Source organism: Xyrauchen texanus, chromosome 6 (genome assembly GCF_025860055.1).
Source record: "Xyrauchen texanus isolate HMW12.3.18 chromosome 6, RBS_HiC_50CHRs, whole genome shotgun sequence".
Classification (NCBI taxonomy): domain Eukaryota; kingdom Metazoa; phylum Chordata; class Actinopteri; order Cypriniformes; family Catostomidae; genus Xyrauchen; species Xyrauchen texanus.
This window is the reverse complement of record NC_068281.1, coordinates 42130473-42145898: the sequence shown is the minus strand read 5'-3', so window position 1 is coordinate 42145898 and position 15426 is coordinate 42130473. Positions and strand designations below refer to the sequence as shown.

Genomic DNA, 15426 nt, shown 5'->3' with positions numbered 1-15426 from the left:
TGGGACCTTTTATAGAAAGGTCTATATTATAATAATGTCCAATCAACTGAATTTACCACAGGTGGACTTCAATCAAATTATAGAAACATCTCAAGGATGATCAGTGGAAACAGTACACCTGAGCTCAATTTTGAGTGCCATGGTAAAGGCTGTGAATACTTATCGTTTTTTTTTATTTTTTTATAAATTTGCAAAGATTTCAAACAAACTTCTTTCACGTTGTCATTATGGGGTATTGTTTGTAGAATTTTGAGAAGAATAATGAATTTAATCCATTTTGGAATAAGGCTGTAACATAACAAAATGTGGAAAAAGTGATACTTTCCGGATGCACTGTATCAACATAAATATCAAAATCAGTAAATATGTCAAAGACATCAAAAATAGTAGAAGTAACCCAACACTTAAAAAGTAATTTTCTTTCAATGATCCCGATGACAAAAGATGTTCGCCCCAGTTACTTTGGGGAATATATCTTTATTGGAGGATTCAATTTCCTTGCAATTTGGTCTTTCTGTCCATTCAGAATTGTTTTTGTATTGCATTGGACCATTCACATTGATCAGTGTCATCTGCTTTGCTGCTGCTCGAATCAAGAATGATTTGATCAATGGTAACACACAATAATTGTTGCACCCCATTTTCCTAATGATAAGTCGAACCAATCCCAAATTTTCACTTCTTGAATTTTCTGCAACTTCCTTTCTAAATGCTTTCAATTTAGTCATGGCTACAGTAAATGCACCTTCTGGTGCTGTGTTGTTAAGAATAAAAGTACAACATTGGTCTCCAAACAGAATAGATACACCTGATCACCTGGAACAATTGAACAGGGTACTTGTTCACTAGGCTCCTTCCTTTTTTCCTGCAAATATATTTGCAATTGCTCAAGCGAGGGTCCTTTATAAGGACCTCTCCAGTTTGGCACCGGCCTGGGTTGACCCGTAAGCATTTCATGCAGGGTTAGATGCGTATTTCTGTTAGTTTGCATACGATAGCTCATTAAAGCAAGAGGCAAAGCTTCAATCCAATTGAGCTTAGTGCTTGTACATATTTTGTTTAAAGTTTGGCCTTGAGGGTACCATTTACCCTTTCTACCATTCCCTGTGATTGTGGATGATAAACACATCTTGGTCTATGTCAGAGGTTGTCAATTGGTGAGGCACGCTTCCCCTGGGTGGACGCCAGAGAGCCCCAGGGGAGGCGCAGCGCGGGTTCGTACGGTCATGAAAATAATGTCATGAAATTTAGAAATTGTGTTTTCCAGGCCTGGAAAAGTAATGAAAAAAAAGTTAACTCTGAATGTTTTTGGAAAAGTAATGTAATTTTCAAAAAAATATTTTCAGCAGTACAAGTGTGCTAATAATTCTTCAAGTTTGGAGAACGCCGATCCATTGTCTGAACTATTTTCTGACAGTATTCCAAATCTAGGTATTACCTCTTGTTAGAAATTTGATTACTGTTCCTGATCCCTGGTATGATTCCTGGTATACTGGTATGTGACCTATGGGTGGTGTTATTCCATTTCTGACATTGTTTTGAGCACAGACTTAACATGTGGACAGAAACTCATCAACCTTCACTTGCAAAAATTGAGACCAATATCCCTGTTTTTTAATTGTCCTTATCACTTCCCCCCTTGGACAATGATCAAAACCATGCACATCTGAAATAAGAACAATTTGAGAAGCAAAGTTGATGCAACAATCTGTCCTTCATGCAGTGCTTCCCATTAATTGACTAGAATATGGCGGCCTGCCACATTCTAATTTGCCCCGCCATAATGAACCTAAAACATTTTTACACTTCTCATCTAAAATATTTGAGCACTTCTCAGTCTCACAATAATATAAAATAAAAAGGTTGTGTTTTGCGCTCTCTCTCACACATCAGTCAGTTCAGTCAGCTCCTCACCCGCTGCTGTAAACTCACACACTCACACACACTTGCAGATATATGCACTTTAGTTTTCCTGGATCCATCCGGTAAGTAACGATAACTATAATTAAATGCATACACTGCATTTATTCTAGGGCTGCCCCAACCAAAGAATTCCCTAGTCAACTTGTTGGAGTTAATTTAATTACTTGAATATATTTTTTGGGGGGTCATCAGAAAATGATTTGAGTTCCAGGGCTGAGAATGAATGTTATAAGTAACATTGCTAACACTGTTCTACATTACAGAGAAATACTAAACTGTAATAATGAGTCTTTAAAATATACATTTTACAAGTGCATGCACAAAGCGAGCCGCAGTGACACCGGCATAAGCTGTAATGATCCGGAATGTGTCGGAGAAACCAGCAAGGAGACTGTCTGAACATTTTGTTTATTTATAGAGAGAAATGCACATTAGGGTTGTGCCGACAGTAGATGATCTCGGGGATCGATGATGCTCAGAATGGTCGCCAATAGCTGATGCCTTTGATGATGTCAAGATATTTGGCTAATTTTCCCATGTTTTAAATTATTATTAAGATATTATTATCAAATTAATATTACAAATAATTTGCCCGTGTCACACAGACACGTGCATGAAGAAACACTTTATTGTATTATTAAGAACAGATGATATATGTGCATGTATGACGTGCTGATAAGAGGCGTGCAATCTTGTGGAACACGCGCATGTAAAAGGTTCTTTGTTTCTGTCTTCCGATTATTAATTAATTAATGTATTTATTTATTTAAAAAAAGAACAGTATCGTCTATGCAAATGACCTCAGACATCTTAGCTCAGGAGATGTTTTGAGTTCAGTTCGCTTTATTTCCACAGAGTAGTTTATTGTGACCAACTTTGCAGCCTATACATCTGTGATTAAACATATTTATTTCATTTTCATTTATGTGATTAATCACATATGTTAATACAAAAATAACTTTTTGAACCATGATTTATATTTCATTGATTATTATCATCATTATTTTTACATTTATAATTGTTTTTATGTCTTCATTTGTGTAAGTAATTTTCCGCCATGATGTTTAGACGGATTCTTGCCTGACGGTAAATGGAAAGGTGTGTGTGTGTGTGTGTGTGTGTGTGTGTATATATATTATTTAGGGCTGTCGGTTTAACACGTTAATTCAGTGCCATTTAATTTTATAAAAAATACTGCGTTCAAAAAATTTACGCAATTAATCAAAAAAACTTAGCGATTGACAGCCCTAATATTATTATTTATTTTAATTGATTTTTCATTTAGTTTGGAGTGCAATTTCAATTTAGAAATGTATTTGATGTAAGTTTTTCGTTTAAAATTATTATATATTTTTTTTCAATGCAAAATAATTAAAGCAAGAATATTCAGCGATACCTCAGCCCAGGTTTTTTGCCAGAGAGATGTTGACAACTGTTGTAAAAACCATCTTTCAAAAACAACACCTTTTAATTGCACTTATTTTTTTTTTCCAGTTTCATTAGAATTGTTTGTTAAAATAAATACAAAATAAAGTTCTAAGTTTGAAATCAAAGTGTCTTGCTTTATTGTGTAAGCTTAACCCTAACCCAGCTTAATTAAAATTACCCCATAGTACCACCTAGCGTCCAACCAGCGGTAATACGTTTGTCGTTTTAATGTGGAGACTTTGGTCGCTTGTACAAGCGACCAATCAAAACTTGGCAAATCAAAAATCTAATAACATTTGTTCGACTATCAGGGGGTTGCACTAATTTATACACTACACCACACAGTTTATCATCATCAGTGTACAAGAGAAAACATAATATTACTGCATAAGTTAGTATCATGATGATTAATGTAAGTTAACATTTGCGTTACTAGGCTAATTGACATAATGGTACACTGCTTACAGCTTCACTAGCTAGCTATCTTTAACAGTCTGAGGTAACGTTAAAAGATAAAAAGTTGAAACTGACATCACTAGTTTTTACCCTTCTTTACTATTTCCAATATCATCCAATTGTGGTTGTGGTTCAGTAAGAACCATTTGTGTTAATACTGCTACTTGACAGCCAGAAGCCTTTTTGGCTCCTAAATCTGCTGGATTATTTCTATTGATGACAAAGTCATTGCCCTTTTTGTGGGCTTGACATTTAACGATAGCCAATCTTTCTGTTCTGCATGTTGAATTGGGGTTCCATCACTTTTTCTGAAACTTCTTTGTTTCCATACAGCTCTAAACAGGTGACAAACACCATGAGCATAAGTCGAATCAGTGAAAATGTTAACTGTTTCTCTTTTTGTTAACTGACAGCTGTAAGAGCTTTCAATTCTGCTAGTTGAGCAGAACAAGGTTGAGTACAATGTTGTGATATTACCGATATAAAGTCATCTCCGTCTTATTTCAAAACTGCATATCCTTTAAGATTTCCCAAATGATCCCTGAAACAAGAACTATCTATGAAATAATGTGCTTCAGAGATTGGTATAGACTCTAGCTTTGGCTTCAACCTAGTGAATGCTAATGATTTAGCCACTCAATTTTGTGGTGTTCCTTCATGGGCTAAAGGGTTCAATTCTGCTGTGTTAGAATACAAGCATAAGTCAAAATAAATTTGCCTGGTTCAATTAGTTCCACAATTTTGTGATACATATATATTATCACTGGATATCCCATAGTTATTGTTGAAGCTTTCTCTATGCATAATGCACTGCTGCAGGGCCCTGTTGGAAAAATGGCAGGTAGCCCTGAGCTACACTTTCCAATTTGGTGCTATAATAAGCTATGGGCACTGACTCAGAAAACACTAGTTTATTAATAAATTATTAAAATGTTCAGACATTCTTCTTTCTGTTTTTTCCAACACATTCACAATCATTTATTTTGCCGGTGCGCTGCGGCAACCTTTATGCATGCGCATGAGCACTTAATTTATATTTTAAAGGCTCATTATTATGGTTTAGTATTTCTCTGTAATGTAGAACAATGTTAGCAATGTTACATATAATATTCTTTCTCAGTCCTGGAACTCAAACCATTTTCGATGCCACCCCCCAGTATATATTTAAGTAAATAAATTACATTTATATAATAAACATGCACTAGTTGACTAATGGCTTAAGTGAACAACTACTAGTCGACTAATGGCTTAAGTGAACAACTACTAGTCGACTAATGGCTTAAGTGAACAACTACTAGTCGACTAATGGCTTAAGTGAACAACTACTAGTCGACTAATGGCTTAAGTGAACAACTACTAGTCGACTAATGGCTTAAGTGAACAACTACTGGTCGACTAATGGCTTAAGTGAACAACTACTGGTCGACTAATGGCTTAAGTGAACAACTACTAGTCGACTAATGGCTTAAGTGAACAACTACTAGTCGACAAATGGCTTAGGTGAACAACTACTAGTCGACTAATGGCTTAAGTGAACAACTACTAGTCGACTAATGGCTTAAGTGAACAACTACTAGTCGACTAATGGCTTAAGTGAACAACTACTAGTCGACTAGAAAAATCTTTTGGTCGGGGGCAGCCTTAGCTCCAACGAAGTGGAACAAATCATCAGATCATCCACATATTGTTGTAACGTTCTGCCCATCACAAGATATTCCAAATCAGCCTTAAGTACCTGGTTGAACACATGTGGCGAATGTTTGAAACCCAGTGGCATAAGTATACAGTTTGTTACCATACGTAAATGCAAACAGATGTCTGCTCTCCTTGGCCAATGGAACACTGAAAAATGCAGAACAAAGATCAATTAAAGTAAAATATTTAGCATCGGTAGGAACATTCGTTAGCAGTGTGTGAGGATTGAGAACATCAGCTGGCCAATCTTCTACTATGTCATTAACTGCTCTCAAATTATGTACAAGATGCCATTTAGATTTGTCTGTTTTTGCCAAGGTAAAATTGGAGTATTACAGTAGCTTTCTGTCTCTACTAATACTGCTGCCTCATCCAATCCTTCAATGGTGTTTTTAATGCCTTGTTCAGCCTCTGCCAAGAAAATCACAATACCCACTGTGACCAAACAAACACCTGGCCTGGTTTTAATTCTTATTGGACTAGCTGATTTTAGCAGCTCTACGTCTGTATCATGTTTCAACCATAATTCGGTTGGCACCTGATGTTCCATTTCATCTAACAATTCGTTCTTCACATTTTCTGCTGATTCTGGTACTGTTGACATTTGTTTTTTGTTTTATGACTGCTTCCTGTGGAATACCTGTCATTAACGCCCCTCACAAAATCTTAATGTAAGCTTTGTCAGCTGAATGAAAAAACAAGGGCTTAATAGTTGGTTCCCATATACATTGTTTAGCTTTTTTCATCATCTGTCCCAAATCTTTTGATTCCCAATCTTTTCCTACATACAGTGAAAAATGCAGAACTGAGTTTTGTACGTTGAACCATTCTGTCACAAATTCACATTCGTCTATGTTTATAGCTGCTCCCTGTTTACCTATTATGATGTATTGTGAGTAGAGGTAGTATAGTGAGTGGAGATATGCGATTTTTGAGACCGATACAAATTTTAAAGGGGGGAAATTCACCGATTATTTGCCCCGTGGCACACAAACATATATGGTGGACCTTTTCTATGTGGATTGTTCACAGATTTTGCACCGATATGACTATGCAAAGGAACTCAGAATGATGCTTTCTTAAACAAACATTTTTATCAAAGTATATTTGACATTATTATTATACATGGTCAAAAAATTCTAGAAATGAAAAATACAAATAAAATAGCTAAATAAACATCAATATTACTGTTTAGTATCAGTCAAATGATGACCATTAAAATAAAGAATAAATAAAAATAAAATAAAAAGTTAAATAATCATCAGTATTACTGTTTAATATCAGTAAATTTTACACTCCTGCCAAGTCAAGAGAGAAACAGCAGCAGCGATGTTACACCATATTCTGCTTTGCAAGTTCAGGGGAAACTTTCTACGGTTGAAAGCCAGACTTTTAAATATTACATTTTGTAAATTCAACGACAGGTATTGTTCGGTTGAAGGGAGTACCAAACTGTGAATCCTGAACAAAACAGTTTGGTGAATACATGTTTATACGTTAGCTTCCACTCAGCTGACAAGGTATGAAAGTAGCTACGTGGTTAGCTTGATGGCTATAAGTTTGTTGTCACGGAGAGTAAAAGATTGATCAGCATTGCGTCTCACCAACTAGGTAACAGCGTAGCATGATATCAACAGACACAGTCCACCACCACACCGTTGTCAGATGAGCTGCAAAAAGATGCTCTTATGCTTACCTTTCAATATGCTACATTACTTACTGCGCTGACAAACTACAGCTGGCTAACAGCAAACAGACATGAGTGACATGGTTGTCAGGGACAGGGTTAACGTTGTATTAGTTATATTGAAAAGGGAAAATGATGGGTGACTGTGCCTCAGGGATCTGAAACCTGATAAACCTTCCCCACTTACTGATTGTCGTTCTTACCTCATCTTCTATCTGACCAAACCAATACACATTTGCACCTGTCTCACATCTTTCTTTTTTTAGTCTGTTGTTACGTCTGGCCAGGCTTCTGCTTTGTTAAAGCTTATTTCTGAGCTTACCTCTCTCATTTCTTCTTCACTATCAACTATAACTTCAGTGGTGGCAAAAGCATGACTATTTTATTTTATATGCATAAAACACACTATAATCACTTCATATGGTTACGTATTTTATATTGACTAACAATCATTACTTTCTTTATTAATTTGATTGTTATATTAAAGGCTTTTAATTGGCTTATTACAGTCGTTTTTTTGTACAAAACATCCCTGTAAGATGGAGAAATGTGTGCGCTGCAAAAGGAGGTGTTTGATCCTCAACACACACCCATTTCACCCCATCCCTCCAGTATTATTACATACATACATTCGTTTCATCTCGTCTCTACTAATTAACACAGATATATTATCTGCATCTTTCAGGCACCATGTAGTGCCTGACTCTGCTCTAATTAAAACATTAGATCATCCTTTAATATCGACACACACTTCTCCTTCTGGGTTATTCACAGGAAGGGTCATACAGAGAGAGGCTGTAATTCTCCATAGAGAAGTTAAGTTGTATTTTTCCATTGATTTGCACTTTGATTATTAAACTGAGTAAATTCTAATTAAATCAATAAATGAATGATTAAATATCTAACATATTGAATAACATTCATATTCATAGTACATTGATTACACATTGTTAATTTTAGAACATTGCATATTGCATACTAGGGTTGTAACGGTATGATCTCAGAAAATATTGCGGTATTACACAATTATTATTATCAGTATACAATGACCCTTAAAGGAGTTAAAACAGAAGGTTTTTTGTTGTTGTTGTTGTTGAACAAACACTTTAATATAATTGAAACTTGAAACCATTTTTTGCCCTTTGGAAAATAGAATAAGAAAGCGAATTAAATTAAAATAATAAATCGAATTATAAACATGATAACAAAATAGTATGTAAATATATCATGTTACATAACTAAAGCATGTTAGTTTACATGTTATCATAGCGTGTTCAATTAACTACTAAATGAAAGAAAACATCAGCTGTGTGAGCTTTTAAAGTAATGTCCTATGATTATTAATAATTAACATATACTGTAGACGGCTCCTGTCTGTACCTTTATCTCAGTGGTTCTCAACTGGTTTTGCTTCAGGAATCAGAAATCAAGTGTCGACCTGCCATAGATTAAACATAACCTGTATTTAATGTATCCTGGGTTGCATTTCCTTTTATGTTGTATAGTTTTGTTCATGGTTTTCCAGTACAAGTACGTGCATCAAGTGAGATTGTTTTTGTTGTTGATGTCAACAACAAAAACTACAAGAAGTTTTCTCTCCCACCTTTAAAAAATTGAAGAGCATATTTACATATATGTGCCCATTATTATCCCATTTGTTTCCTAATTTCAAACATAATTCAAACAGAACGTACATATTACGCAAGAGGAAAGGCTCCTCATTACCATGGTCTAGTCTTGAATAATAGTAATAATAATAATAAATTAATCTATTTATGAAAAATAAGTACTAGCTGAAACACATCTTAAAACTTTAACTATAACTACCACTGTTGATATAAAATGAGGTCTAATAGATTATTTCATAAGAAATTATAACATTTTGTCAACATATAACAGTTACTTTTACTCATGTAAAATCATGAATCAATTTTGTAAAGGTGATGTATAATGAAAAAATATATATATTTAGCACATAACTGTCACAAACACCGACGAGGGCGTCTCTCTCCCTGCCCTGCGGCGATCGCACTCGCCCGAGTACTAATTGCTCTGATTGTTCCTAGCTGCCTCTCATTACCCCTGTCTATTTAAACTGTGCCTGTGAATTCCTTCCTCGCAAAGTCTTGTTAGCCCCGGCCACATTACTGAGCGTTCTACCCCGTTTTCTTGTCTATCTCGTGTACCAGTCTAGCCTGTTTCTCCCGACCTCGATAGTTTGCCGCCTGCCTAGTTTATTCTGCCTGTTCTCCGTTCACGATCGTTTGCTGCCTGCCCTGACCCACTGCCTGTTCAAGTTACGAGCCTGCCCGTCCTCCTCTCACTGTGTCTGTCTGTTTGCGGACCCCGGCTGCACGTCCCGAGTTGACACCTCCCCGATAAACCGCACATGGATCCCAACCAGCCCGAGTCCTCGTCACAATAACAGTGTTGCTCTTTTCCTCCTCAGTGCTGTTTGGCATGTCAGGGCTTTCTACTGTTTGAGAGGTTTGACTTGACTTCCTCCGTAACGCTTTAAACTAGAAAAGTCTCGCTAGAATTGAAATTGGTCACATCAGTTTTGAGGTCTGTGCTCCGCTATATCGAGGGAAGCCCAGTTGTTACACGTGCGCCAGAGAGAAGAGTAGATCATGATCGCGATCTGGTTCTGTTACACTCGTGCAAAAGTGCAGATGATTGCGAGATTATTATTAAATCTGCCTCGGCAGTCCTAAATAGGCGATCACTTGGACGACCGCCGAAATAACTTCAATGGCATTGTTTTTTCCGCTGCGTGTGTGTGGGGCAAGTTGACGAATCTGACAGGCAGTCAAGGTGGAAAGGAGATGCGCATGCGCAGGTGAGATTCTCCATCTGGTTGCATTTTTTTCTAAATACAGTAGATAAGCAAATGTACATGGCATGAAAACCGTGGTATAGCATGAAACCGGTATACCACTGCAACCCTATTGCATACACATTAATTCAATTATCAAAATGGATTAACTGAATGATTAAACGAAATGGACATAACTGCCATATACGAGTGTGAACTGGAATAAAATTGAGGGCATATGAATCATGACATTGTGACATATGTATCGTGATATGTATTGTATCATGAGATGGCTTGCAATACCCAGCCTAAATGACACTAAATGGCTCCTTTTGAGGGCTGCACGATTTGGACAAAAAGACATATTGCGATTATTTTGAAAAATAATGCGATTGCAATTTGAACTGCGATATGATGAACAAAAAACTAGTAAGTGATTCCTTTGGTCCAAAATTTGATTGTGTTTTGCACATGTTCTAGTACCAATAAAAGACTTGGGCTACTGAGGGATCACAATTGAATCCTTTAAAAAATTAAATCGCTTCAGCCACAATAAAAATCAATAAATGTATTTATATCAAAATGGTACTCGTCTATGTTTACCTGTTTTTGTCCACTTTGTGATAGGATCTCAGTCCACTATTCATCATCGTTATTTTTTGAAACCCAGCCAACTTAAATATTAGTGATGATCTGATCAGTATATTTAAAGCCCATACCGTTCACAGATTTCTTTTCATCTGATCAGCCGATACAGATCCTGATCATTTATCCTTTAAACATCCACTCTGTCAAAACTGGTGATGTGTTGACATCCTGCTCACTGTTAGCAGAATTTCCCTGTAGTTGTTGCATAGTTTTTGCTGACAAAAATATTGTAGACTGTTTAAATGATAATCAATCTTTACAATAAAATGTTTTAATAGGCCTTAAAAACAAGTAGGCTTACACAAAATATTTTCTAATAAATATTAGGATAGATAGCCCTATAAAGAACGAGGCTTAAGGTCAAACTGAAGTTGAAATTATAACCCATTTTGTAATTAAAATGAATGTGTAAATTTCAGTTTCTTGATACCTGGCTGCCACCATGGACGGATAAAAGACTGCTTGCTTCACGCAGGACGTGCCAGTTTGGTTTGAGTGTTCAAGAGAAAACCCTCAAAAACCATCAGAGGTCAAAAGATCTGTTGTAGATTATGGTAGAAAAAGTGTAGGTAATTTTGTTAGATTCATCATTTCATTGCAGATTTGTATTTATTTATTTTTTTGAAGAGAGAGTGAGATGAGTAAAGGCTGTAGACCTGAAGAGGAACTGAACGCATTATGGTAAAACCTACCAAAAATGTATTAATCACAATTATTAAAATCTATTGAAATTCCTAATATGTTTATTTTATTGAAATTCTCTTCAACTACATTGGTTCAACAAAACAAAGCCAGCATCCTTCTAAGTACCTCTTGTAACCTGCTTAAATTCTCCTTTTCTACACATTCCACTGTGAGTCACTGTTTTAGTTAATAATAGCTTTATGTAAACTTTTTGGTATGGATTGATTTTCTCCCTAGAATTTAAAAATTGTACTTTTGTTTCTGATTCTGAATATTTACAGAAGTATTAGCTGTATTAGCAATATTAGCTGTTTCAGTGACATCCCTTTTTAACCACAGCCACAATATTTGTTGCCATCAGCGGGAAGAAACATTGACGGTCAATGGAAAAACATCTGCAAAACGATATCAATAACAATTTTAAATGCTTTTGATCCATGCCAAATCCCAGGAAAGGTGTATACATGTCTGAAGACAGCACAAATATTGCCAAATTTGACTTTGGCTAAGATTTAAATATATTTTATACATGATTCATCTCAGTATGCCAATTAGTCTGATGTGACCCGGCGAGTACACATGCCCACAGGTATATCACTATAAACGTCTTTCATTCTAAAATTTCATTTTTTGTGTTGTTTCTGGGTCGTATTTGGTCACTATATTACAAAACGTCTGTGATCCCATCTGAATGAATGTAAGAGCTGCTTTTAACTCATAAGGATACACAGAAAGCCATACATTTACATTGTAGTCTGATGGTGTGAACAAAGTCCAGCATGACATAGCCCCTGTGAACAAAGTGAGGTCCATAAAGAAACGGTTTACTGTGTCTGGCGTGGAAGAAATTGACTGGCCTGCACAAAGCCCAAACCCCACTGACCCCATTGATCATTTTTGGGGTGAACTGGAACAGCAATTGTAAGTCAGGCCCCATCAACCAACATCAGTTCCTGACCTCACTGTTAGCCTTGTTGTTTTCCTGATGGTTGCATTTGTTTGTGCCAAATTGTCATAACTTTCCACTCTCTCTGACTCTTAGAATTAAATCTGCTTGACATACTATTGAAGATGGAGTTTATTAAAGAAGAGTTTGTTAAAGAGGAGTTTGTTAAAGAGGAGAGTGAAGACATCAGTATTTCAGAAACATTCAGACTGAAGAATGAAGATACTGAGGAACAAAGAGGTTGGTGCCCATTCTTGATATTTATTTCATGACTGCTGGGGAGCATGACAGGGACAGTTTGCCTAAAAATTTAAATTCTGTAATTTACTATCCTTGTGTCATTCAAACATGTATGACTTTATTTCTAGGGCTGCCACAGAGTTTTTGACTGTACCATTACCATCTGAGAAAAAAAAACCCATTTTAAACTGTATTGTGATTGTGAGTAGCCTACTGCGCAATATAATCATCACACTATGCACCACAAGTGCATTGGGAATTGGGCATTCCAAATTGGGGAGACCTCTGTACATATACCGATACTATGCATCTTATCCTGTAATTCTTTGTCTTGCTGTTGCATTTCTGTATGTACTACATGCTTCTGATCAGAGGCCACATTTCTTGAGTGTTAGAGCCCATCTGGGCATTAACAATGTGATATCTGATAGTCAGTTAAAAGTGAAACAATCTGTTTGTAAACAATTGCTGGAAAAATTACTGGTCATGCACAGAGTAGATGACTTGCCAAAACTATAGATTGCTAATATGAGTGGTTAAAAAATGTGTTTTAATGACTTCAACCCAAGTGTCTTCAACAGAACTCCATCAAAAAGCAGCATCTTATATTTTTCCATAAATTAGAACATCTGATGGTTATTTAATCAGATGATAATCAAAATATAAATAACCAATTCAGAGAGTTTTTTCCTAAATTATATCCATTGGATTCAGTAGTAGATGTTAATTATTTTGATGCATTTATTTCTATGATCTGAGCATTCAAACAATTTACTCTGATTCTAAGGAAGAATTAGAACAAGATATCACATTGGAGGAAATTGACACTGCAATTAGGTCTCTTTAGAGTGGTAAAGCTCCTGGTCCAGATGGGTTCCCCATCAAGTTTTTATAAAATATTTAAAGATAAATTCGAAAATACTGTTCTCCCAACTACACTCCGCCAAGCATCTTTTACATTATTATTAAATAAAAATAAGGATCTACTTGACCATTCATCTAATAGACCCATCAATTTGACAAATTGCTATGGTAAAGTTCCCAGAGGTTAACGATGTATGTTGTGAAAGCACTATACAAATAAAAATGACTTGACTTAAAGTGTTCTCCTAAGTCATAGCGCTTCACCTTGAATGATCTCAGATGAGCAGACTGGATTTATCCAGGGCAGACAATCTTATTTCAACTTGAGAAGGTTGTTTAATAGAATCTATACACAGTCCAACACTCCATCTTCGTAAGCATTAATATCACTCGACACCATAAAGGCTTTCGATAGAGTGTAGTGGCAAGCTTATATATGTTAATCCAACTCTGTTTATACCAATCATATATCATCTGATTATTTTCCTATACACAGAGGGACCAAACAGGGAGATCCATTAAATCCACTACTCTTTGTTCTAGCTATAGAACTGTTCGCTGTATGCTGATGATTTAATGTTGTATGTGTTTAACACCATTACAACCGCACCTAAAGTCCTTAATGTTCTAATTTCTGGGTATAAACTCCATCTTTGCAAAAGTGAGTATTTCCCTATCACTAGGAATGCTGAAGTTTATCCCAACTTGCCATTTCAATTATCCATACCTGTGTTTATACCTCAATCATTCTTTAAGTTATTTAACCATATGATTTATTCCTTTATAAGGAATAATAAATCGGCTTGAATAAGGAAAGAATTTATGGAGAGACCAAAGTAGGTAGGTGGCTTGTCCCTTCCAAATTTACGTTCATATTATTGGGCTGTGAATTTCAATGCTGTTCTCCTTTGGTTAGTAGACTGGAAAGGTGTAACTCCTGCATGGCTTCATATTGAAAAAACAACAACAAGTAATCCACATTCATTGCCCACTTTTCACTGCTCATCTTTGCCATTATTAATTAATAGCATTCCTGCTAATGTAATTGTAAATCAGACATTATGCATTGTGAAACAGTTTAGGAAATGCTTGGGCATTCAGAATATGTCTATTCAATCGCCTATAGTTAACAAAAAACCTTTTCAACCCTCTTTACTAGACAAATGATTTCAAATGTGATCTAACAGGGAATTCGATTTGTTGAAGATTTATATATTGATAACACTTTTTTTTTTTTTTTTTTGCAATTATCTACAAAATGTGGGCTAACAAATACTAATTGTTTTGCTTTTGCAAATTAGGGATTTTGTATGTAAATCTTACAAATTTTCCTGACATGCCCGCACTATCATGCCTGGACTCTATATTAAAAGTTAATATGTTTAACAAGGGCAGAGTCTCCGATGTATCCCATATTAAAGGGCAGTGGGAACATGATTTAGGGATTCCCTATCAAATAAGGAGTGGAGCATGGCTCTTGCAAATGTTAATTCCTCCTTATGCTCAAGGCATACCTTAAATACAGTTTAAAGTATGGCTGAACAATATTGGAAAAAACTGACATTGCGATATATTTTTTTCTGCGATATAAAAAAATACAGGATGGCTTCACAAGATGACTTGAATATATTTGAGAAGAATTAATTATTCTAGAATGATTGGGGTGATTTGGTAGGGAACGGCATCTTCATGGAAAATTAAAATAAAAAAAAAGAAACTTAAAATGACCATTTACTTTTCGACTTATTTTGGGTAGTTTATTTTATTATAATAATCAATACACATAAAATAAAATGTTTATAAATCAAATAACTTACGTGATGGTATTACATTCCGCTTGTCAAGCGACCGGATCATGTTTTTAAAACCCTCTTTGGTAAGCGTGTTAATTGGTACCATGTCTTTCGCGAGGTGAAATGTTACTGTTACTTGTCTTGTATGGTGTAACACTGGCAAAGGCATCCGAAATTGTTTATTTTTTTTGCTTTGGACTGCATTCAGATCTGGCTTTGCACTCGTCATAAAAGATTTGTGGTGCCA

The 15426-nt window shown here is 35.7% G+C and overlaps 2 protein-coding genes across 6 annotated transcripts in view; both read left to right on the top strand.

The window, feature by feature from the left end:
• The window catches only part of LOC127644811 (gastrula zinc finger protein XlCGF7.1-like), a 367559-nt gene that overhangs the window by 208143 nt on the left and 143990 nt on the right, over positions 1–15426 (top strand). The window lies entirely within an intron of this gene.
• Positions 1–15426, top strand: part of LOC127644803 (gastrula zinc finger protein XlCGF57.1-like) — a 43400-nt gene that overhangs the window by 5112 nt on the left and 22862 nt on the right. For both annotated transcript variants that reach the window (XM_052128182.1, XM_052128183.1), the window contains exon 2: positions 12379–12522. In XM_052128182.1, coding sequence (XP_051984142.1) covers positions 12408–12522 — 115 coding nt within the window. In that variant the 5' untranslated portion in view covers positions 12379–12407. The remainder of the gene's footprint in view (positions 1–12378; positions 12523–15426) is intronic.